Source organism: Anthonomus grandis, chromosome 15 (assembly GCF_022605725.1).
Source record: "Anthonomus grandis grandis chromosome 15, icAntGran1.3, whole genome shotgun sequence".
Taxonomy (NCBI): Eukaryota; Metazoa; Arthropoda; class Insecta; order Coleoptera; family Curculionidae; genus Anthonomus; species Anthonomus grandis.
The window spans coordinates 19,370,091-19,397,434 of NC_065560.1; the positions used below are offsets into that span (position 1 = coordinate 19,370,091).

Consider the following 27,344-nt stretch of genomic DNA (forward strand, 5'->3'; position numbering starts at 1 on the left):
CAATTAGGAAAGATTTATTGATAACACTATCTAAGTGATGAGAAAATTGTAAGCTTGTATGGAAAGTGACACCCAAATCCTTAAAAAGAGGAACTCTTTCAAGGGTATAGCAACCAATCTTGTAGTCGAAATTAATAGTATTTCTAGAACGACAAAAGGTCATTATTTTACATTTATCTGGATTAAGTTCCATTCCTTCATACCAAACTACCAAATTATTTAGATCATATTTTAATTTGTAAGAATCAGGGCACTCGATTATACAACTCAATTTCAGATCATCGGCAAACAACAAAAATAGGCAGCTAGTGAAGCATTAATCTATATCATTGATAAAAATATCAAAAAGAAGTGGCCCGAGATGAGAGCCTTGAGGCACTCCAGATGGAACCTGAATAGTTTTAGAAAGAAAATTACCAATTTTAATAATCAGTCTACGATCAGATAAATAGCTCTTGAACCAGGATAATAAAGGTTTATCAATACCAATCATTATTAGTTTATGCAACAAAATATTGTGAGGTACCTTGTCGAATACCTTGGAGAAATCTGTGTATATTGTATCCACTTGATATCCCTTCTCCAAGGCAACAAAAAGTCCACCTGAGTAAGAAGGTTCAGCTCTGTAGATTTGCGAAGTCCAAACTGCTAATCAGTTAGTAGAGGTTCAAGAAGGGGGGTGATGATGTCACATACTAAGCTTTCAAAACTTTGGGAACTGCACTGAGTATAGTGACAGGACGATAGTTGGTAGCACTGGTTTTGTCGCCCGACTTATGATTAGCCTTCAGGAAACTCTCTTTCCAATAGTATGGGAACATTCTAGTTCGAAAGGAAAGATTGAATATGTGGTATAAGAGTCTGGAAAGATTAAAGCTAATTTTTTTTTAGGAATAAAGTAGGCATACCGTCTGGTCCAGGACCCTTGTTAATATACAAGGATGAGAGTTTAGTAAATATATCAGATATTCTAATGTGAAGGTGAGGGATATGGATATCGGATGCAGATAATTCATGAGTAGGGACGTTAACACTACGGTGTAAGTATACGGTAGAAAAATAATCAGCAAACATGTTAGCAATCTCCTCTTCACCACAACTTGTCCCCTCCAAGTATCACAGTATATTTAGAAAATAGCTCTCTTTTTCCTTTTATGATTAACAAATGACCAAAATTTCTTTATGTTTCAGCCAATAGCTGCTTCAGTGCAGTAAATATACTGTGTGTAACATTACTGTATTAGATCCTTGCATAGCTGTCTCAATCTCGAAAACTCCCGATAATCTGCAAATGATCGTTTTTGTTTATATTTTTTGTGCATTTTTTTCTTTTCGATAATACGATTTTTGAGTTCAATTAAAAACCACACTGGAAATTTTGTAGCCGAGTATTTTTTTAGATTTAACATTGCTTCAAGAGGCTTATTCAAGAATAAAAAATCTCAGTCGAACTGATCCAAGAACACTACAATCTCTTGAAAATTGTCAGACTTGAAATCCCTGTAGAATCCATTAAACCCGAGACCCTCTTTGACCTCCATGAGGCAACTATTTAACTTAATACATAGCGGTGGGTGAACAATTGGAGGAACCAAAAAATAGTTTGCTTGTTTGACATCTGTTGAGGGGTCTTGTGTCAACACCAAATCAAGAAGGCTTCTGTGTGAGGTTAGGTATAGGTTAAGTTGAAATAGGTTAGGAAAATTACATGTATTTGACATAACTTGTGTGCTCAACGCTTCTTCAAGTCGTGCTCTATTTGTTGATACTGTGGAGCTAAAGCTGCCTTTTTTCCATATACCATGAGGCTACAAAAAATGAAGGCAACAAAATTGCTAGGAAAATCAGTGTATTGAAATTTTTGTTTTCCCGAGCCAAAGTTTTTCGCTGGTACAAATTATTTCTCGAATTTTTTTTGAAAAATTCGAGAAAACGAAGTTGAAGAAGAACAACTCTCAGGGAGGCCTTGAACCTCGAAAACTGACAAAAACATCGACGAAACATGTGGAGTCCTTTGTGAGATCAGACCACCGTTTAGCATTAAGGATGTTAAGCCCTGTATAAAATTTCATGTAAAGTTTACTTTTTTGTACTGCGCGACAACATTGTACCGATGCGAGGAGAGATCCAAGACGGCAAGTGGTAGAGGGAGACGTACATTATTATCATTAGAACATGTCTGTTAGCAAACGAAGTTGTTATATAAGCGATCAACGTAAACGTTTGGTAGTATAATAAAATTATCAAAAACAAATCAATGTAGATAATTTAACAATCAGCATCATATGTAAGTTGTGTGAGAGGACAGGCGGTCCTTCGAAACCCAGTGAATCAAAACCCCTTCAACAAAGGTTGTTGAGTAAACAATTAAATTTGAACAGCAACGGTGTACTGAGCATCTGCATTGAGCAGGACAACTGAAAAAATAAGCGTTTTGATCGTCTTAACAGAGTTTAAATGGATGTTTTGAATACGATCCAAAGACCAAGAAGCTAAGTGGGAAGTAATGCTCTTTTCGGCTAAGGAATTGATAGGAATTCAGTCAATGATAATTTGTTTATTTTTTGATGAAAGGGGAATCATCCATAAGCAATTTGTTCCTCCAGGACAAACTATCAAACAAGTCGTCCTTGAAAGACTCAGAAGAAGGGGTGAGTCGCGTCAGATTAGACATGGCAGATAAATGAATGCTCTATCGTGACAATATTCCATCGGCCACACTGCCCTCTCCGGTACCCAGGCAATTATGTGGTTTTTCAGCCTCCGTATTTACCTGACATCTGTTTCTGCAACTTTCTCTTTTTCCTAAACTGAAAAATGTTCTCAAAGGACGTCATTGGAGTTAAAAATTAGAAAAGATTCATATGTGTGTAACCGATATGCTGAAGCCCATACTGGCTGAAAACTTCCAACGCTGCTTCTAACTGTGAAAAAAACGTCTCTATGAGAACGACTTTAAATAAGATTTTACTGTTTAAAGAAAATGAAAACTTTGACAAATAAGAAATCAGTCTCATTACTTTTCTCTCACAACTCCTACCCTTAGAATAGATTATATAATTCTTTGCACTTTAAAAGTGTTAATATAAGCGTATACTTTAAAAAATTGGCGAATGGATCACTACACATACAGGCGAGATGTTCCAACGCCGCCGCCGCGACAGTAGCGTTCGAGCTCGATTTTTATAAATTTTATTTTAGTAACCGTCTAACGTCGGCTGGATCATTTGCGGCAAAATGTAAAAAAATATTACGCGCCATTGGTATAATATTTTTATAATGCAGGGTTTGCATATATAAAACCCGCATAGATTTTTTTATGCCAATGATTTCTCCACATTTTTATACTGAGAAATGCATAATGAAAATTCAAGCTTTGTTCTTAATAAAAACATATAAACTCTAATAAAAATAGAATGTGAACATTACAAAAAAAGCAGAAAATAACAAATAATTCATGAAATAAAAGGCTCAAAAAGTCCTCAAACTCCTTACTTCCAAAAATTTGTAAATTCGTAAACTAAATTGGTTGGCCTACTATTATGATGTTTATAAATAGCCTTCTAATGATAACCCCCCAAATAAAAGTCATTTGGTGACAAACCGGGAAATCTTGGAGACCATTTATTATTGCCAGTCTCACTAATAAGGCGGTAGGAGAAGTATTTGTTAAAAATTCTTTTACTCTAACCACATTATGAGCAGGACATCCATCTTGTTAAAAATAGACTGATCCCAGGTCTATATTAGGGAGGAGTTGAATGGCAGGAAGAACTTGGTTTTGTAGCAACTCAAGGTATTTTTCGGCGTTCAAAGTACCATCAACGAAAAATGGCCCAATAATGTGGTCGCCCAAAATACCAGCCCAAACATTCAACTTTTGAGGATACTGAGTACGGAACTAAAAACTTCTGTGCTCGTTTTCTTGAGACCAGTAACGAACAATGGAAGGATTGTGTTTACGAAAGAGAACTCATCTTAAAACAAAATATTTCCTAACAAATTTTCATTTGAATTTACCTTTTCCATCATAGTTTCACAAAATGCTATTCTTCGCGGCCTTCAGGAAACACCTTTTGAGTTTTGGGAGATTTAAAACATTTGTATCCATATTTTTTCCAAATACTCGTCACAGTTTTATAATGCATACCGAGTTCGTCTTCCACACATCTGCTCGATCGTGTTGAATGCAAAAGTAAAGCACTACAAACCATTTCTTCCCGCGGTTCTATGAGTCTAGACCTCTAGATAAGATGTTTCAAAATGTGCCACGACGTTTAAAATAGTTTTAGCACAAGGAATCGGTCTATTTTCAAAAATTTACTGGGATTAAATCCTTTCATTTTACTGCCGAATTGCCTCCATAAAACCATTTAATCAATTGAATTTTTTTGGAAGGGGTATAAACAGCCATAATGATAAATATTTAAAAAAAAATATATGCCGAAAATAGCAAATCAGATGATCGGAATCCGCCGTACCGCTTATCAACCAAAAAGTAAGTGAGAAGCGGTTTTACCATTTATCATGCCTATGTGTAGACTTCTATTCGCCAACCTGTATATTTATTTATTCTTTTATCTTCGGAGCATCTTGACATAGGCTAGCTACCACCAGAAGAAACTTACCGTTTCCTAAATATGCCACAAAATCAGCGGCTAGACCATGAAATGCTGAGAGTTCCGGGATAAATATCACAAGCCCTGACTAAATTGATGAACACCCATCTCTCAGGCGGAAACCTAATGGCTGCGGTGAATGCATAATATGACGTAAATTCAAAATTTGACATATGCAATGTCATTGTATTCAGAATGTCATTTTATATTGAAATATGTAAAAAAAATATTGGATGCCATTTGAAATTATAAAGATGGTACCATTTGCGGTGATACCGGAAGTGACAAAAAATATTTGAACAAGTCAGTTGATACCAATTTATCTAATAAATAACTTGCCAAATTTCATATTTTTATCTAAAAAATAAAAAAGTTATAGGGGGGAACCACATTGGAGAAACACCCGGTATTTACATAAATGATGTTTACTAAAAAAAATTAAAACATTAAAACGCACGAAGCCACTGCGCTTGAATGTCGCCAACCGAACTAGACAAAGAGGATGAAAGCACGTCTTTGATGTTTTGCGCGGGAAAAAATGACGTTAATGGCCTCTTTACTATTGACCAGATCTCTCTAGCATATCGGCATATAAACTGTCAAAAAATATTAAGTCGGTGCAACATTATTATGGACCACGTTTTTGCGAAACGTGATAATACTGTTGCAAGATCTAGGTATTGGATTACCATAATATTATATTATACAAAACTTACCTTTATTTCTACGTTTAATTCGTGTTTGAGATATTTATCGTTTTTTATTGTATCCTTGTCTATCTTCTTAATAAGTACACTAATTAATGCATCGCAGTTTAAATTTCGTTGTCGGCATTTACTTTTTTTTGGGGTCGTTGGTTTGTTCAAACAACTATTTTGACATTTGAATCATTTCTTATATAAGTACCGTTTAGGATGTGGAATTGTTTTCCATACAATCCAGTTTGTACAGGTGGCTTCAGAAAACTTGGATAACTAGTTATTGATTTCTATGCCTGGATTATCTCCACTAAACTTAGTTCGAACTACAGCGGTAAAATTTTCAGGACTGTTTATTTCGCTTTGATTCTCAATTACCAAACAGTTGACATCAAATTCTAGAAGTTTCTTGAGCTCTGACATGGTGCACATGAACACAGAAGAAGTACTGAATTTACAGCTTGGCACAATTATAAAAAAAAAGTAATATATTTGCAAGATTAGAACATTATATAATACGGTAGCACGTGCTACGCGTTTCAGTTCGCAATCATACAATCTCGAATACTAGTCTCCAAACTGATTCAGTAATGCGCGCTGAATGTGGTTGGGCAAAGTAATACGCGCTGAACCGGGTTGGGTTGGGCCAATTTTCATGATCGGATGTCATCGGACGGTTCTCGAGCTGAGGCGTGCTAATTATGGTTGGGGTCTGGAATTACGCGTCCGGTACTGGCGGACAATGCATACTTCGAAAGAGATAAACAGTTAGCCAAAATAGTGCACCAGCAACTAGTATTGAATTTCGTTAGTTGTATCCTGTAATTGATATCTAATGACCACCAAATAGCCATCAAGAACGATCTAATCAAAGAGAACTCTTCACCATACTATAAATATAAACAACAACTAATACCGGAGTCGATGATGTATTGTGTATTATATCGGTATAGACCCATAATTACCAATAGAACGGCTGTTGTGATCAACAGACCAGATATTCTATAAGAAGAAAGAAAAATCCTACTTTCTCATAAAATTATCAAGACTAAGAAAGAGAGAGAAGAGAAGTACGAAAATCTAGGATATGATTTTAACAACACGTGGAATATAAATCGAATATGAGGGCTTTTGCCTACACTTTCCCCATCTTGAGGCAAACTTGTCACTTAATTCTTTTGAAAAGAGTGACAGGGTAAATGGTTTCTGTTGTTTAATTTCCGAGAAGTTGAAATATCCTACTCGGCAAAGCGAGTATGAAAATAATAATTCATTTGGCGTTTGATTCGATTTTATTCTTTAAACTCTATTTCCTTCATGATCTAAAATATGTATAAATTCCACACCCTTTGATCAAAATTACTACCAGTGGCTCATTTGAAGAATGCAGTAGCGTACAAAATGCATAGTTCATAAAAAGATGAATATTTATATCACATGAAGTATAAGAATTAGAAATTTACGCTGTCTTCCTGTATTTGAAAAATCAGGGAAAAATCTAGTCAAATAGTTGTTTTGAGCATACATATTTCTATACCTACATGTAAATTACAATATATGTTTAGAACATTAATAGACGTTAACTTACTTTTGATCATCTATCGGAATATCTGAGGCAGCATCAAAAGGCGCAATGTCGGTAGAAAGCTGAGTATTAGATTCCAAAATTGCTGAAACCTGTGGAGAAGTCTCATCCCACATTGCATCTAGATTGAAGGTAAGGCTGATGGGTTGCGAGCTTTTTTTGGAGCCTTAAATAAAAAGAAATAACAATATATTTATGTTTTTTAAGGGTTTAGTTGGATAAATGGTCAAGTAAAATCTAAGCTTTTCAAATTTTTTCCTTTAATTACCAACGTTTCGGCCTATATTACGCCATCTTTAACATTTATAGAAGAGTTAAGACGGTGTGTTATACCAATTATTATTATAATAATTATATTCCTCGTATAGTCGCTTCGCTCCTATACTTTTGGTCCGTGGGGACCAGTTTGGCTCTTTGAAAGCCTTAGAGAAATTAAAAAAAAAAAAACAGAAATTATCAGTTGTACTTAAGTCTGATCAGTCAGGGGGCCAACGTTTATATGCCATGGAAAGAGAGGATCAGTTGTTGGGGTATCATGCTTCAAGGAACCATAAATACTAAAATACCAAAATACCAAATTTCAACCCAATCGGTTCAATAGCAAGAGTTACGGTGTCACGTGACCTGGACCTCAAATGTCAAATATCTATTAAAATTTATTAATTGCATCCTAAATAAACTTCAAATACCAAATTTCATCCCAATCGGATTAATAGCAAAAGACTTACGGTGTCGATTTAATAAAAATCCATTTAGATATATATTATTAATTACATAAAAAAGTTTTATTCGCATCCTTTTGCAGTTTTGAAAGTCATAGCCATTTATATTTTTATACATCTAATAATTCAATAATTTTTTACCAAAAAACTTTTGTTTGAAGAGATTTGCAACCATCTAAAGTCGATTTAGATATTTATTATAGAAAAAAGTTTTATCCAAATCCTTTGGGAATTTTGGAAGTTAGAGCCTTTTAATTTTTTTAACATTTGACTTTTTAATTAATTTTCACAATGAAACCTTAGTTTGTAGAAGTTTGAGACCACCATAAGTTATTGTTAATACCTGGCCAAAAAATTATTAAAATCCGTTAGAAATTTCCGAACCTTATATTGATGAATTAACAGGAGAGTGACTATAATTTGGCATTACGCTGGCAACCGACATAGGTATGCTGCGTTCTCGATTTTGGTCGATGGAGATCGATCGGAAGCTTGCTTCACACACATAATTTCCTTACTCTTTTAAGGTTACACACCTCTTGCTTGAAACGCTGAAAACTGATTATATACTTATATGCAAGGTGTAATATACCATTTACAGCGTTTAGTTATGCGGAAGTTTGCCAATCTTTAACATTTTGGACCTTATTATTCCAACTTATAAGATCAATATTTTTTCCTTTTTGGTATTGTTATTTATTTACATAATACATGTAGAGGTTAGGTTCTAAAACACAGTAAATTCTAAAACTTTGTCGAATTATCACGGCTAAAGGAAGGCGACTTGGTAAAAGATATGCACATACTCGAATTTTCCAGAGTCTCTAGAATTATTCCATATGGATTTCATGAAATTCTGAGCTAATTTAAGCATTTTATCAATGAAAATAAGAAGCAAGTCCGAGCCGATTCATCCACGTTGACGTCATGTTATCAAAACTGCTGTAAAAGTCGGCATTAAAATCGCCCGTAGACGTCAAAATCGGCCATTTTCAGACGATGTTTTAGGGTATAAGAAAAGGTTTTTACCTTATGATTTGTACGCGGTGGCCAACTAAGAATAGACGTCGGCGATATCTCAGGTCCTAATAGTCGTAGCGCCTTGAAAACAAAAATTGTAATCCAAGTGGCCAAAAAAAAAATGCTGGAAATTATTTTGAAGTTCATTGGTCAACCGCTAGAGGGCGCCACAGCTTCTTTAAATCTTAAAATTGCATTTTTGCCAAAAAACCTCCAATAACGTACACCTCAAAATATTATATTAATATTCTAGGAAGATTTCCTCACAAAAAAGTTTCTACAAAAATTCCTGTCAGTTGTCAAATAAAGTGGTGGAGGGCGTTTTTAGCTTGAATAAAGAAAACAGCTGAAAATCAGCTATGACTGGACCGATTTTTTTTAAACATATATTTTTTTAAGTCTATTGTTGCCTTATTTTTTCAACAAAAAAAAAAATTCAAATTATTTTTCCTAAAATCCGCTAGAGGGCGTTGACTTGTGACTAACCCTTTCTGACGGATTATTTCAAAAAACTCAAATGCAACTATATATATTTTTTACGTCATTAAAAGCGGGAAAGAAAACCAAAGAAACTGGTGAAAACGGCACTTCGATATCATTTCTTAAACAAAAGTTATAAAAAAAAGTGTCCATTTGAAAATAAAAATGGCGATAAACTCCTATTTGCTTAGACAAACTGAATAAACTCCTTTTATATAAGTATTTTTTTAAACAAACAAACTCATAGTACTCTTTTAGAAAATCCGACATACAGGATTGATCGTTATACGTTTATTTATACAGGGTGTTAACTAAACCAAGTTGACCAAATGGGTCTATTTTGGGAAAACTGTGCATAGGAAAGTTGAGTTAGTAGGCCATGGAAACAAAAGTGGCAGGTAACCATGGAAGCAAAATATGTAAAATTTCAGTTAAATGTCATTTTAGCGTCTCTTCTTGCGATTGTTAAATCATTTTTAAGTCTCGCTAATAACATCCAATAGTTTTCTTGATAGTTCGCCGTATTCTGAACTTTGTTTTTACAGTTTTCCGTGTTGTTCCAGTTTTTCGTGTTGTGCCAGTTGTTCGTATTGTTCCAGTTTTTCCTGTTTTGTTCCAGTTTTTTGTGTTTTGTTCAAGTTTTTTGTTCCTTAACTTTTTATCTCTGTTTTTCGTATTGCTTTGTTTAACAATGCTTTACACAAACGAAGAGGCGTTTGACATAATAGGTACTCATTTTGAATGTATGAGAAATGCCACAGTTGCTGCAAGGGTGTATGCGCATCAGTATCCTGATAGACGCCACCCTACTGCAAAAGTTTTTCTTCGAATCATACATCGTTTGCGAAAGACTGGAAACGTTCGGCTGCCCGTGTTTCGGAGATAACGCAGGGGACGCACCGAAGACAACATAATAAATGTTTTAACCTACGTCGAGTTTAATCCTCACTTAAGTACTCGAACAATAGCGCACGACCTGGGAGTAAATCGAACTACTGCGTTCAGAATATTCTTAAGCAGTACAGGTAAGCGATCTTTTGGATATTAATCTTCACTATACGCGATGAGACTTAATTTTCCTAAGGAGAGTTCATTATTTGATGATGATGCTTTAAATGTAAAATTAATTAATTTTTACACGAAAAGCACCAGATTGGTCTATTCTGTTGAATCAGCAGTCATCATCTTGTTCCAGGTTTCATCCATATCATTTAGTCCTGCATCAAGAATTAAGTGCACAAGATTTTGACCGAAGGCCAGACCATTGTCACTGGCTTTTGGGTATGATTGCAGAGGATCCTCAGGTGCTTTCAAACATATTGTGGACAGATGAGGCTACATTTCACAGCAATAGAGGCGTGAATCTCCACAATATTCATTACTGGTCACCAACGAATCCGCATTGGATGCGAGAAGTCCAGCATCAAGGCCGTTGGTCTTTGAATTGTTGGGCAGGAATATTATGAGGTCGAATTATCGGCCCATTTTTTTTAACAACGCACTAAATGGTGCAAATTATTTGCAGTTTTTAAGGGAGGAATTGCCAATTTTATTAGAGGATGTGCCACTTGAAATTCGCCAACGCATGATGTTCCAGCACGAGGCTGTCTAGCACATTTCGCCCGAAATGTTCGGGAGTTTTTAGATGCTAACTACCCTGGTAGATGGATAGGATGGATGGCCGGCTAGATCACCAGGCCTAACGTGCCTGGATTTTTATTTATGAGGCGAGTTAAAGAAATTATTTTTGCAACTAGACCTACGACGCGACAAAATATGATTGGCGGGATTAGGGATTGCATGCAGACTCTCTCATTTGCTGAGGTAGAGACTGCAGTTTTGTCTACCGAGCAAAAGATGTTTCAGTGCATAGAAAATGATGGAATGCATTTTGAACATTTGGGGAAGAACTAAATAAATTATGTGTAGAACATATTATTTATTCTACCACCTAAGATTTCTTCAAATTGTATGTAGAATTTAAATATCAAATAACATATTATAGAGTGTTCTATTTAAAATAAGCAAGTTTTCATCTACATCCGGTATCATCAAAATTGTTACAAGTGTCAAATTATTTTATTGTTGTATCTTTAATTAACTTTTCTATGGTATGGTATGGTGCCAAATTTTCAAAACTTTCCTATAGAACAACTATAAACTGTATGCACAGTTTTCCCAAAATAGGCCAATAGGGCACACACACAACACCCTGTATAAATAAACGTATAACGATCAATTCTATATCTCGGATTTTCTAAAACACTACTGAGTTTATTTCTTTTTAAAAATACTTAGTTAATACGAGTTTATTCAGCTTGCCTAAGCAAATAGTAATTTATGGCCACTTTTATCACTTTTATTTTCGAATGGACACTATTTTGTTAATAAGTTTAGTTTAACAAGTGATATCGAAGTGCCGTTTTCTTCCCCGCTCTTAATGACGTAAAAAAATATATATAGTTGCATTTGAGTTTTTTGAAATAATCCGTCAGAAAGGGTTAGTCACAAGTCAACGCCCTCTAGCGGATTTTAGGAAAAGTAATTTGAAATTTTTCTTTTGGTTGAAAAAATAAGGCAACAATAGACTTAAAAAAATATGTTTAAAAAAAATCGGTCCAGTCATAGCTGATTTTCAGCTGTTTTCTTTATTCAAGCTAAAAACGCCCTCCACCACTTTATTTGACAGCTGACAGGAATTTTTGTAGAAACTTTTTTGTGAGGAAATCTTCCTAGAATATTAATATAATATTTTGAGGTGTACGTTATTGGAGGTTTTTTGGCAAAAATGCAATTTTAAGATTTAAAGAAGCTGTGGCGCCCTCTAGCGGTTGACCAATGAACTTCAAAATAATTTCCAGCATTTTTTTTTGGCCACTTTTATTACAATTTTTTTTTTCAAGGCGCTACGACTATTAGGGCCTGAGATAACGCCGACGTCCATTCTTAGTTGGCCACCCGGTACATGGAAAAATAGTATAAAGCCTTAGGAACAGATTAACATCAGTTCTGGACCGATTCCAATTGGGTTTAGTAGTTAAATTTCGATTATAAAAAGGGTCTTATTTTCGACGAAAATCGCCGTTTTCGTTGCCATGGAGACGCGCTTGTTGGGTGCTAGACCACACTAATTATTGTACCATGAGAGCCGGGCCCGGGGAGGGGGGAGGTATATTCAGCTGACCGATTTTTTGGACTTTTTATGGAAAATTGCATTTTCTTGAAAAATTGTGATATTTGAAACAAAACGGTATTTAGTGGATTATAGCCAGATAAATTCCGCGTGTCTGAAGGCAAAAATGGTCTTTGTGTCAAAGTTAAAAAAAGGTGTAGAGCAAAAACTACTCTACGTAGATGACTGTAGAGTATATCAGAAAAAAGCTTTTAAAAAGTATTAAAAATGTTGAAAGTGTAAAATGTTTAATTACCACCCTTAAAAAGTTATTAAGTAAAATGTGATTTTTTTTATCAATTTTTTGGACCTTCATGGGAAAAATTTTTTATTGCTCGCCCTGTCTGGTTCACAAAAATTTCGGTTATATGTCATTTGAAAGATAAGAGATGATGCAATTTTTTCATATAAACTTTTTTTCCGAAATAAGTACCGTTTAGCGGAAAATTCAAAAAAACCAAAAACGCCGGAACTCATTAAATTTTTTTTTTTTTTAAAAAAGCTTCAAATATGTCATTTTTCCTATAAAACTAAGCCTTTTCGCCGAAACATTTTTTTATTTAAATTATAGTTTAGCCTCTAGAACAGTTTGAATTTTTTTTTACTCACTTTTATTCGCTTATAATGACTCACACTGTATACGGGTCTGGCTCAAAAAGTATACAGATATGAATCACCCAATACCCTTTATGTCCTGAAAATTTCAGGTCGATCAAAGGCTTTAAATTTGAGTTATCGCGTCTGACTCGATTTTGCTCCGATTTTTTACGAATTTTTGACTTTAACTCGGTACCGCTCCCTCTGTGGGTACCAAAAAAAAATTTTGTTTACGGATCCATAATTCCCAATGTATTAAGAGGCCACATGCCAAATTTCATCGTTTCACTAACCATACAGCCAAAGTTATGAATTTTTATATCTCAAAACACACGGTCGCGCGAGGTTTCGGTGACGCTCATAATATAGTCGCTGACGCTATATAAAAAGCAAGACAGAACGCCAAATGCAACAACTCAAACATAAATTTTGAACAACTTTTCAAATTAACATATTTATCGATAAGGCACCATCTGGCAAGAACTAAAAAAACACACGCATTTAAGTACTGATCGTTTTATTATTATTGTTGTTTAAATCTAAGGTTGCATTAATTATACGAATTTTTTTCGCCGCAAAACTAAGTTGCGGCAGATGAAAAAGTAGTAATTTACATTTATAGCAACGCTCCATTTTCAATATTCAAATTTAAATAAAAATTTATAAAATGATTTTTTACTTTGCTTGATAAAAAACAGGCAAACGTATTATCAGATACAGGTACAACTGGTTTTTTGTTCGATTGTTGCATGGGGATTTTCAAGCTGCCAAAGATGGGAATTCCGTAAATTATTGAACCGTCTCGGCTGAATGTAGCCTCATTGATGAACAAAACTATAGGTTCGTTCCAAGCGACCACAAAACCGGTCATCGTACTGTCATGCGGTTGCGCAAAAGTTATATTGCATTCCAAGAGACTTATGACCGTTTACTGAACTATCCTGAATGCGATCCAAGCGAATCTGGGACCGTTCAGAAATTGGTTTCTGAACGGACATTTTGATACGTCTCGGAGAGAAGGAACCGTTTGTAACTTGTATGACGCGCAGTAGGTGCTTGGCAGGTATCAATCGACCAGCGGTTCTGTTTAAAAAGGTTATTTATAAAAACATTTCTTTTGATTTTGTAAAATATAAATCCTTTACTTTAAAGTTTTACTGTGTGTGTGTATTAAGTTAATTAAATTTAATGTTAAGACAAAATCAGAGTATTTCCCACCGTCAACTAAATAATACAAGATAATAAACAGACCGGCAAAACTTGGCAAGGGTTGAGGTTATACCTACACAACTACTATTAACTTTACAAATGCGTTCCAAGCATCTTAATTTCTAATGTATCGACACGAAACCGTGCAAACTTCGCGCATGAGTTATACACCCTTCACCCTATATATATTGATAACCATGCACTTTATTTTAACTTTGTAATCACTTTTGATTTGCCTTATACTTTAATTATTGTTTTCATTCGAGCAGTCAGAGTTAGCAAGAGTTAAGATAAACTTCGCTTAAGCTTTTGTATTTTTTATATTTTTATATACGTAAACTTACATGTTGGCTGTATGTCTAATAAATTGTTTTTTAAAAACAGAAAATCGAATACCCGGTTTTTAATTCATGTGTATAAAACTGATCCAGGCGATTTCAATGAAAAAACAACTTGGCAACGTAGACTAGCTCTATATTTACAAGGCAACTATCCAATGTTGCCACTTTGAATTTTTTTCTAGATGTTTTCGCATGTGTGTGAAGCTAGCGTCTGATCGATATCCAGTAAATCGAGAATGCAGCATATGTCGTATGTTGCCAGCATGCTATTTATAGTCCGCGTCAATGCCCATATCTCCTGGATTCCAAGGAATTTTAATAAAATTTTGTCCAGATAATAACAATGAATAACTAAATCAATTTATGGTGTTTACAAACTATACACAATACAATTTTTTTTTTGTGAAAATTAATTATAAAAAGCTTTTCATTTCCTTATTGCATGTTATTCAGGGGGTTTTTTGAAGGTTATTTCTGTTTTTTGTCTTTTGGAAAAAAGGATATGTTATAAAAATGCAAGAAAGTATCCAAGAGAGCATACCATTTGTTATCTGAAAAGTTTGCAAATAAACGTCATCCAAAGTTTGTGGTATAAAGGGGAAATATTTCCAGTGCCTGTGCAAAATGATTTTCTAACTCAAAATTAGAATATTAACGATGTAACTAGACCTACAATTTTAGAAGCAAGTCTCTGTAAACGTTATTCAAACGCGGCCAAATTTCCGTATAGCAAAACTATATTTGGCCTATTTCAAGTTGAATATATAACCTACAACTAATTTTATAAATTTTTTAAACCTTACACAACCACCACAATAATATTTTCACTATTATACTAAAATTAAGTACATTAGTAATTTAAAACTTAATAATTATAATAGTTAATAGACACAATAATCAAGAAAAAAAATGTGGCAAAACTAATCAAAGCAACAGGAGCTGTCCTTGTTTCCAAACTTTTTTTATGGATTTTTATGTGGGAGTGATTAAATTGGGTTGGTCTGTTATATTGGATGCAATTGAATCTTAAAACATTGTTAAGGTTGAAACAAGCATGAATTTGGATTTATTTAAATCCTTTGGGAGTTTTAATCGGCATGTTCATTTCTTTAACATACGACTTTTTAATTAATTTTCACAAAAAAATCACACACTTTTATTGGCAACGCAAAAACTCTAACCTAACTCGCGCCTTGACTATCGTTTAATTGTTTCCAAGGTAAAAACTTACTAAACAATTAAAACTGAATAAAATTTCACGAAGCGCATCCTTTTTAAAGCCCGATGGAACAATTTCGAAATATTTACAATTTTCTTCATTGTTTTTGCCGAAAGAGACCATTAGAAAAACACTGACAGTCAAAGGAAGCAAGCACAAATTCTAGAAATTTTAAAATGCCAGAATTTACACTAATATAACCTAAATAACCTTAATGGGGCCCTCAAACAAGATAAACTACTTAAAAACTAGACACTATAGATGAAAAAATTAAACCGAACGTCAGTAGATCCCTTAATAAACCCTACGAATCAACTTTAAATACAGAATCCAAAACAAAATAGTACAAAAGCTAGGAGAATAATTAACATATTTACATTTTCATAATATTATAACCTACAAGGATGACACCTAATTCGCCTGTAAAAGGAACGATTTGAATTTCCTTTTTGCCAATATATATGATTCCCTTCATCCTTTTTTAACATTTGAGTTATTTTTCGGGTCTCGGTACCATAAAATCATATCAGCAAAGTATCGCTGTACGGCCAGATTTCTATATTTATTTAGATCACAAGACCGATCATCGTTCGTTTTTTTTTCACCAGCCATTTGGAGAGGTTATTAGTGGGCGTTCGACAGTTGGTGAGCTGCTATGGGTAAACGTGGTAATCTAAGCAAAATTAGGGTATTTTAAGGTTAATTAACCATCCTCTGTAGGCTTTGAATCTAAATTTTGTTAATTGGGTGTTAGCCTGACGTTTACTGCCGTTGACTATTGGCAATAACTCATATTGCCATTTGATATTGGCAATAACTCATTCCACTTGGCGGGACTGCATTGATTCCCTACGTGAGTAACATTTGTTAATAACATTATCCCCTGAAAGCTTTCTTATTCACTTATCTCTCATTTTTATATAGCGTCAAAGAGCACCAACACAAAATATTGTCTCTGCCTGAAAACAGGCCTTTATCATAATAATTAAATCATAGGCTTGAAACCCTCGTCCATCTGGTGTAAGAAGTAAGCTTTCACTCCCAGATCTCATAAAAATACTTACTTTTTATTGTTTTCTTGAGGGTTTTCCATTTCCTGTATCTTCTGCGGTGTCAAGCTTCTCCCAACTTGGTAATCCTTGAAAACATCTTGTCGAACTTGCATTGTCTTATTTATTTAATGTAACACGACGTTTCGGTTGGTATCTCCAACCGTTATCAAGTGTAAACTGACAGCAAACTACTATTCTATAGGCTTATATACTAGATGTGTGCAGCGATGTGGAAAGGAAAGTCATCCGTGAAAAGAGTTGGGGGGGAGGACACGCCTCTCTTTAGATCCTACACTGTCCTGAGAGTAGAGGCTTCCAGATGTTGGGTATATCGATGCTTGGCTGGCTGAAGATCCCATGATTCTGTGAAATGAAAGCTGCCTCTACGAACTTCCTCTTCCGCCAGTGCTGTTCCTTGTGCAGAATCTTGGCTTCTGACCAATGGATATTGTGTCCATTATGCCACGCGTGCTCTGCTATTCCGGATTTGGAAACCTCTCCTCTTTGGGTCCAGCTGCGATGTTCCTTCGCTCTGACTTCTAGGGGGCGCTTCGATTCACCTATGTATGAGTCACCGCACTCACATGGGATCCGGTAGATGCAATTTTTGGTATCCAACAGGCCATCTGGTTTGGTCTTTGATACCACGCTTCTGATAGTGGTGCTAGATCTAAAGGCAGTTCTAATATTGTACTTGCTGGCAATGCGTCGGATTTGTTCCGATGTACCCCTAATGTAAGGTATGGGTAGAAGTCTGGTTGTCGTGGTAGCCTCGTCTCTGATTTGATTTGGACGCGTCCTTTGGATGGTCCTACTTATTAGCTTCTTTGGATATCCATTCTGTTGTAGGTCTTTGTAGATGGTATCCACTTCAGTCTTGAGATCCTCGTCGCTTCTACAGATGGTTCGAGCTCTATTGTAGAGGAGTCTTATGATGCCTACTTTGGTGGTTGCAGGATGGTTAGACTCATAGTGAAGATACTGGCCCGTGTGTGTTGGTTTTCTATAAACTGAAGTTCGTAGATTTCCACCGACCTTTTTAACGAGGACATCTAGGAAAGGTAGAACTGAGTCCTTCTCTGTCTCCATCGTGAACTTGATTGTTGGTCTGAAGTTGTTGAGGTGAAGCAGAAACTCCTGAAGTGCTTTTTCCTCTTTGTCCCAGATGATGAAGGTGTCGTCCACATATCGAAGCCAGAGCTTGGGTTTGCAATGGGAGGCATCTATTGCATGTTCCTCGAACCATTCCACGAAGATGTTTGCTATTACTGGGGAAAGAGATGAACCCATCGGAAGTCCTTCGTCTTGGGCGTAGAATCTATCCTTGACCTGAAAGTAAGAATTACGAAGACAGATCTCCAAAAGTTCCATCACCCCGTCCAGAGGCAGTGTGGTCCGAGTTGAGAAAGCTGCATCCTTGCTTAGTGTGTCTCGGATGATGTTAAGAGACTCTCCTATGGGTACATTGGTGTAGAGACTTCGACATCAAAACTCACCAATCTGTCATTGGTCTCGACTTCGATCCCTCCAAGAAGGTCTACAAAGTGGGCAGAGTTTCGCACGAAAGACGCTGCATTTCCCTGGATCGGTCTAATGATCTCCAAAAGGAATTTCGAGAGTTCTGATGTCGGCGAATTTCTAGAGCTCGTGATGGGTCGCAGAGGCATTTGCTCCTTATGAATCTTGGGTAGTCCGTATGGGTGTGGAGGTTTGCTATAATGTGGTGTCAGCCTAGAGCGTACCGCATCCGACAATGTTGAGGAGTACTTTTTAAGTGCTCTGTAAATTCGACCTTCTATAGTTGTCGTCGGATTCTTAGATAGTAGCCTGTATAACGTATATCTTTTTTTTATATTTTTTTTCCTGTATATCTTTGCGTATAACTTAATATCCTGGCTTAATTACGAATTTACACTTGTAAACTCGTTGTGATCACATGCGGTAGAAGTCATACGTAATCGGTGCGTTTAGGTATATAATTGTTCTTCCTTGCCAATTTTTCTCAATTTATTTAAATAGTAAATTATGGTTCATAAAAAAATAGGGATGTTGAAAATGGAACGTAGTTTTTCTGAACGTTTTTCTGAAAATTTGGTAATCATGGTAACAGACCATACTCTATATTGGTCTAAAATATTTTATAGAAAAATGAAAACACCTTTGATTTTTTAAATGGAACACCCTATATATTATTAGATATTTGATTTCCTGTTTCGTTTTGAGTCTTTTTTAATCATACTTCCCTATACCTCGAGCAGTTTTCGAGAAAAAAAAATTTTGCGTGTTTTTTGTGAAAAACCAACGGATAACTAATTGTTTGTTTCTCCGCTATTTAAGGTACTAAAAAGCTCAAATTTTAAACATCAGTTGAAGAGACCATCTTGATAAACTTCTTATAACCTGATTTAATCAGCATTATACAGGGTCGTTGAAAATTAAATTAAAATTTTTTATTTAGTAAAATGACGAAAAGTCAATTTTTTTAAATGGAATACCCTATATTTTATTAAATTTTTATAATAGACAGTTAAAATACCTTTTATTTATTATCACCCATTCCTATACCTAAGTAGCCGCGTTTTAGAAGTGAATATTGATTGTCACGCAATTTGAAAATTTTAAACATATTTATTTTCTAAATTACTTAGCTATAAAATGTGTTACAATGGTTTAATAAATGACATTGACTTTTTAGTTATAGTATTATCATGTTTTATAATAAAAATTTTAATTAAAAAAAGAAACAAGTTGAAAATTTACATACACTTTATATTACATTACATACACATTATATTACACATTGTATCTAGTTTTACAATTTATGGATAAAATAAGCCTATTTATACAACAAAATACTTCGTTAGTTATAGTTGAAAGTAAAAAAAAGGTATAATTATAGAAAATTTGTGCAATGACCCTAAAATAGATGTTTAGTTAAATTACTTCAAGAATATGTATAAAAAGTTTTGGAATTTTATTGCCACTGGTTTCTGAGTTATGGACATTTTGTAAATCTGCATTTTTTTTTCTTAAAACAAACTAACAAAAGGAATATGTGTAAAAATTTTCAGAATTTTGTTGCTCCTAATTTTTAAATAATAGGCATTTTGAAAATTTTAAAAAAAAATCGAGCCCTCCAAAAATTATTTTATTTCGCAGAACTTGGACTTTGGAAACCGCTAAAACAGATGTGTTGTTAAATTATTTAAGGAATATGTATGGCAATTTTCAAAATGTTTTTTACTGGTTTTTGATTTATGGGCATTTTATGAAATTTTGGAAAGATAAAATCGACGTTTCCAAACTTTTTTTTTAACTCTTTAACATTTTTTGAAAAATGCTAAAATGGGCGCTTGATTCAAATTATCTGAGGAATACTTATTGCTAAACAGATCGAAAACTATGGCCTGTATTCGAGTCTTGTCTCCATATCCTACCATCATCAAAATTTCAATCCTTTGTTTTTCAGTTAAACGCGCTATACTTTTAAACTTTGCTACTACACTTGACACTTGTGTGACATTTACGTAATTAAGTGACATTTACGTAATGTAATACATACTGTTTCCATAAATGGTGACAAGGTGTCAACAATCAAATATACCTGTTAAAAAATTATGAAAAAAATTTTTTGAATATGCTCAAATGACCCAAATAGTTGCAAATTTATTAATAATGCTAGTATTAGATATAAGACACACCCTGTATAGATGAATTCATCATCAAAAAAATACAAATTGACGTGCCAAAGCGTTTTTTTCGAACACACTCCTGAATTTTAAATGAATTTGTTCCAACTTGCGCGTCCTCACTGTATATAAATGTCGTTCTGGTTTTGTGGTTGTTGAATCCTCAAAATTTTAAAAAGTTGTTGGAATGGAGCTTACATTAACAACAATATCTTTAATTTCGCAAATGTAAAAACTTCTTAAGCAAACTTCTTTTAATCTGTTCATTTGCGGTCCAGCCAGCTGAGAAACATGGCAAAGTCGTGGTTAATGGTCAAAGTAAAACCCATTTTCCATTTGCCTTTTCAGGGGCAGGCGTTCTTTGTTATTTAAATTGAAGGGAGACGCTAATTCCACCCTTATTCAGAGAAAAGCGGGCGAAGTCGGCCCGTTTCGAGTTATTGGAGAGAATTTAAATTTGGATGCCACAAGTAAATAAATTAATGAAGATGGTGAAAATTTACTGACAGGTGGTGATTCGATAAATTACATCGGACGTTTTCCGTCGAGTTTAATTGCCGGCTTAACGCTAAAAAGACTTTTGGAAATTTATCGTTTTTAAAGGACTAGCAATTTTGTGTATTATGTTAATGTATATAGTCCGACCGTACTATAAATCAGTTAATAGATGACCGGACTATAAGATATTAAAGATTTAACCCTGAACGAGTGTGCTGTTGCCGTTACAGTTCTTAGAATCTGCATTTATTTTATTTTTAGTTATCTCAGTATTGACCCGATGCCCGGTGCCTCTGTAATAGATTTTGCCGTTAATAAATGTTGTTATAAGGACCACCGTTGGGCTTTTATTTAACAGATTATGAGCCCAGACGCAGTATTTTTTCGAGGGTAGCCTGTTAATCGATTCGGTTTTGCTGTATTTGTTTTTAAAATGTCGCGTTCGTGGATTGTCCGAGTTTTTGTTGTTTAAACCGTTCGAGTCGTGTAAATAAACAACAAGAACACAGTGCAACAAAATGGCCGTAAAACTAGACTGTGGCAATATTTCCAAGTTTGATGGGTCAAATTTCCAGTTGTGGAAGTTTAGCATTCAGATTGTGTTAAAGGCTGATAATATTCTTAAGATTGTGGATGGTTCAAGTACCGAACCTTCTGACACAACGAGCCAAGAGTGGAAAACATGGGATGCAGATAATTCCAAGGCTTAAGTTGTTTTACTGTCCACAATTACTCAAGATCAGATCCAGCATTTGATAAATTGTGAAAATGCTGCTGAAATGTGGAAAAGGCTGATGTCCATTCATGAGCAGAAAACGGAAATTTCGAAAGAACTGTAATGGCAGAGGTTTTATGAATACAACATGTCCAATGATACAAAAATTGCTGATCATATTTCTTCAATTGAGCTGCTTGTACGGCAACTCAAAGGTATCAAGAATAATATTAGTTCCAGTGCTATATGTTCCAAGGTAATTAACAGTTTACCACCAAGGTATAATGCTTTTCGTACTTCATGGGACCAAGTTAGTAGTGATCAGCAAAAATTTGAAAACCTAACTGCAAGACTACTAAAAGAAGATTTTCTGTGATGCTGTAGTTTTTGTGTTTTTACCTTTTATAAAAGTATATGACCAGCATCTTTGGGATAATGCATGAATTTTTCAAGTTTGCTAAAAGAGGAGACTCGAATGCTTAATGAAGACTCAGAAATATCCCGTCTTGTAGGCTTGTCAGGTAGAAGCCCTACAAGTTAAGCTAGAAACCAGCAAAAATAAGATTAAGCCAAATATACAGGAGCTTAAAAGAAACACTACCTGTAAGTATTTTCATAAAAAGGGTCATTGGATAAGAAAATGCAGAAAGCGAATTTTTTATTTAAAAAATGACAAAGGTAAAGGCTCAGGATCTGGGGATGTCTCTACATCCGGCTCTGCATATATACAGATCGTGTTTTCGTTCGTTACTTATAGGAAACCGCATAGAGGCGAAATTTTGCAACGTCGCGCGTGTACGAGTGCCTGCGACAGAGCACCACGTGCCTGCGGCCGGCCCGAGGACCGGATTAGTAAACATCTGACTTTTGTGGGAGCTGCGTCGTTTGGCGACAAAATGTCCCAAAATATTACGCGAAAATCCAGGCATTTCTAAAATATTTATTCTAATGCGGGTTTTACAGACATGACAATATGTCAAACTCGCATTGTAATCTTAAAATGTTTAATATGCTGTGTTTTGCATAATGAAAATTAATGCGTTATACTAATAAAAAATAAAGTACCAACTCTGATAAAAATATAATAAAAAATCAGAAATAAAACTCTAATAAACAAACTTAACAACATATAATTTTTTAAATAAAAGGCTCAAATAAACCGCCTTCATTCGCTAAACAAAAACTTAACCTATCGTAAAAGCTATTTCGCACCTCCAAAAGAGTTTCAGGTAAAATGGAATTGACACCTTCGACAATTTTATTTCGCAACTCCTCTAAATTTGATGGCCTACTAAATTCATGCTTGTAAATGGTCTGCTTAAGGTAACCCCACAGATAAAAGTCATTTGAAGACAAATCTGGAGGATGATCTAGGAGGCCATTTAATATCGCTAGTCCCACTAATAAGGCGGTTAGGAAAAGTATTCGTTAAAAATTCTTTTACACTAGCCGCGTTATGAGCAGGACAGCCATCTTGCTGAAAATAAACCGATCCCAGGTCTACATCAGGTAGGATTTGAATGGCAGGAAGAACTTGGTTTTGCAGCAACTCAAGGTACTTTTGGGCGTTTAAAGTGCCATCAATAAAAAATGGCCCTATAACATTGTCGCCCAAAATACCTGCCCAAACATTCAATTTCTGAGGATACTGGGTACGAAACTGAAAACTTCTGTGCTCGTTTTCCTGAGACCAATAACGAACAATGGAAGGATTGTGTTTGCCATGTAATGGAAAAGAAGATTCATCAGAAAACTAAATATTTTTTAAAAAATATTCGTTTTCATTTGCCTTTTTCATCAGGGTTTCACAAAATTCCATTCTTCGCCACTGGTCTTCAGGAAATATTTCCTGAGTTTTTAAATACTTGAAACATTTGTACCCATATTTTTTCCAGATACGAGCAACAGTTTTATTGCTCCTTCCCAGTTCCTCTCCAACACTTCTAGTGGACCGTGTCGAATCAAGTTCTAGGGTACTGCAAACCATTTCTTCCCGCCATTCTATATCCTGGACCAGTTCAACAGGTTCTTGACGTTTTGTGTGGCATTTTTTACAATCTTGAAGACAAAAAGGTGTCTCAAAATTTATAACCACATTTAAAATCGTTTTTGCACAAGGAATCGGTCTATTCTCAAATGTCACTGAAAACAAATCTCTACATTGTACTGCCGAATTGCCTCCATAAAACCATTTAATTAGTTGAACAATTTCGGAAGGGGTATAAACAGCCATAGTGAAAAAAACTGAGGTCTGCTCACTCCCGGTTCAAAAAATAAAAACGAAAAATTCCGCCGCGTGCAAGCCGCAACCAAGCAGTGTTGCCATTATTTTGGGTAATACGTAGCTCACGATAACACGATCTGTATGTGACTTTACATCTATGTACTTGTCAAGCTCCAATGTTAAGAAAACTGAATGGATATGTGCCTCTGGTGCGAGTTTACATATGACCGGAGAAAAAGATTGGTTTTCCAAGTCAGAATCTTTCGAGTGAATCCATGTTTGTTAGAATAGCAAACAACAAGTTACTTGTTGCTGAAAGCAAGGATGTCATCCAGATCCAGGTGTTTAATTGGTATGATCGCACAATAAATAATGTACTTTATATCCCAGAACTAAGCCATAGCTTGTTTTCAGTGGGAGTAATGACTGATGAGAATTCTATGTTTCGCTCTGGTAAAAATAAATGTGAATTTTTAGAAGTGTTTCATGTGTGGATCTCCCTAGAGAAAATTTATGGATTATGCAATTGCGACCAAAGCCAGTTCCAGAATGCAACCTAGTTCAGCAATCATCTTTAAAATTATAGCATGATCGCGTTGGACATATTAACCCTACAGCAATCAAAAGGACAGTTGATCACTTGACGCTTGATTTGACATTTGATGAGCAATTTTTCTCTGAAGCATGTCAGTTTGGTAAACAAATAAGAAAGTCTTACAAAGTGTTACATCAAAGAGGTCAAAGAAACTAGGTGAAATGATTCACAGAGATGTTTGTGGCCCCATAAACATTTTTGTCTCATTATTGTCATCTCATCTCATCTCATCTCTGTCATTATTGCAGTGTCTACTTCTTAAAACAAAAATCAGATGTCCTAAGCAAGTTTAAGGATTTTAAAGTGCTTTTAGAAAACCAGATTGGGAACAGAATCAAAATCATGAGGAGTGATCAAGGTAAGGGTGAATATGTCAACAAAGATTTTTAATAATAATATTTGCTTAAAAATAGTGGTATATTACATGAATGTTCAGCCCCATACACCCCTCAACAAAATGGTCCTAGTGAGAGGCAGCTAAGGACCATTGTATAAAGCGCAAGGTCTAGGCTTATTAATAAAAAGGTGTTTATGGAGCGAAGCAGTAAAAACTGCTGTATATATTCTAAATAAAATAATACCAAATTCGTCGAAGAATCTAACCCCATACGAACTATGGTTTGGTCGAAAACCTGATTTAAAGCACTTGAGAGTTTTTGGCAGTGCAGCTTATATGTTGATACCATCTCAGTTTCGTAAGAAGTTTGATCCAAAATCAAGAAAATGACTGTTTGTAGGTTATGATGGATATTCTTTCAATTACAGACTATGTGATTTAGAGAAAAGAAGAATTGAAGTAAGTTGTAATGTAAATTTTAATGAAACGGAAGGAGGTAGAAAGTAAAGTTGAAACCTTTTCATTAAATTTTAATATCATTGAACAACAAGTGGATCAAGAAGTGGACGATCCAGAAGATATTCAAGAAAATTACGTAGCTGAAAGCCTCAATATACCACAGACCAGTTCCTATGAGTCAGTGGATATAGAGGGTGAACACTCCGAGTTTGGTGTTTCAGAGGATGTTTCATTTGATGATCCAGAAGATAGCAATCATGATGAAAGGCAGTTTTACGAGACAGAATCAAACTTGCTAAGCCAGAGTATTTCGGTGTAGCAAACTACTGCGAAGTTCTGGAGACAAACTATGACAATGCTATCAAGTGTAAAGATGCTAGCAAGTGGCAGCGAGCGATGGAGGAGGAAATAGATTCACTTAAAACAACTAATACATGGGACTTGGTAAAGTTTCCTGAAGGTGCAAAAGTGATAGACAATAAGTGGGTTTATTGTCTTAAAACTCATTCAGATGGTATTCCGCTTTGTTATAAAGCTCGTCTTGTTGCTCGTGGTTTTATGCAAGTAAGAGGCATATACTATGAAGACACTTTCGCACCGGTAGTGCGATATGACTCTGTGCGAATTTTGTTGGCTTTAGCAGTTGAAAAGGATTTGAAAATTGCTAATTTTGATGTACAAACTGCATTCTTGTACGGTGACTTGACAGAGTGTGTGTTAATGAAGCAGCCTACAGGTTTTGAAAACAAAAAGTCCCCAGACTTGGTTTGCAAGCTAAACAAGAGCTTGTATAGACTAAAGCAATCTCCAAGATGCTGGAACCGTAAGTTTGTTTCCTTTCTTAATAAATTTGACTTTAGACAATTGAAAAGTGATCAATGTGTTTTTGTTGGTAACTTTGCAAACGCAGAAATTTATCTAGCAATTTATGTAGATGACGGACTCATAATGTCGAAATCTGAAAGTGCTATAAATAAAATAATAGGAATTTTACAGCAAATGTTTAAAATCACTGTATATTTAAACAATAATAAATTGCGCTTTGTTGGTCTTCAAATTGAACAAGATCTTGTTTGTGGCACTATTGCTATTCATCAAAAATTTTATATTGAAAAATTGCTTAATAAATTTAATATGACTAATGCCAAGCCTCTAAAGATTCCTGCAGAACCTAGTGCGCCTTTATCCGTAGGTGTGGGGGAACTTCGAGAATTCCACCCGTTATCTATTTTCTATTTCTCGTATTGATATCCATTTCACTGGGCCAATAAAACCCAATGTCACTTGCACTACACTTTATTTAGGACAAATTCACCCCAATCCCATTACAACCCCAATTAAAGACTAATTATTACACATGCACATTATTGCAAATCAAAGGCAACATTTTCTCTACATGGATCGAAGACTCCTCGTCACCGACGACTACTCGACTCACTACTCAAGATAGGCCGTTACAAGCCGGTGTCATAACAGGCGGGCGGGGTGGTTTCCTTTATTACATAGCGCCGCCGTGAAGAACAGTGGCGTAACAAATTGAAATAAATTTTGTTTATATTTTTTGTCGATTTAAATTGAATTACGCGACATACCGCCGGCCTTGAAAGAATCACCTTCTTTCAACAAAAAAAAAATTAATCCTAATATGAGTAATTTCAATTAAAAAAGAACTTAATCTACAAGTTAACATATTATTCTTATTCACTAAAAGGGTACTAATTATTTACAAATTAGGCCAGTGGCAGAATGCACAATTTGGCTACAGCGCGCTTAAAATTACCATGGTCAGTCTTGACCAACACAACCCGAGTTATATTATCACTGCCCGGATATAATTCTAAAACCCGACCTAGGGACCACTTTAAAGGCGGTAGATTTTCTTCCTTTAACAACACTAAGTCATCAATTTTGATGGTTGGACCAGTAACTTGATCCCACTTAGAACGTCTAATTAGTTCACTGAGGCATTCCCTTTGCCAGCGATTCCAGAAATGCTGAACCAGCTGTTTCACATACTGAAATCTATTCAACCTATTCGGATTCACTTCACTCACATCAGACTCCGGAAGAGCCACCAACGTCTCCAATTAAAAAAATGTCCCGGAGTCAACGG

The 27,344-nt window shown here is 35.2% G+C and overlaps 1 protein-coding gene across 1 annotated transcript in view; it reads right to left on the reverse strand.

Moving 5' to 3' along the window:
- Window positions 1-27,344, reverse strand: part of LOC126745138 (protein timeless homolog) — an 817,207-nt gene that overhangs the window by 462,772 nt on the left and 327,091 nt on the right. The window contains exon 9 of the mRNA XM_050452863.1: window positions 6,906-7,068. Coding sequence (XP_050308820.1) covers window positions 6,906-7,068 — 163 coding nt within the window. The remainder of the gene's footprint in view (window positions 1-6,905; window positions 7,069-27,344) is intronic.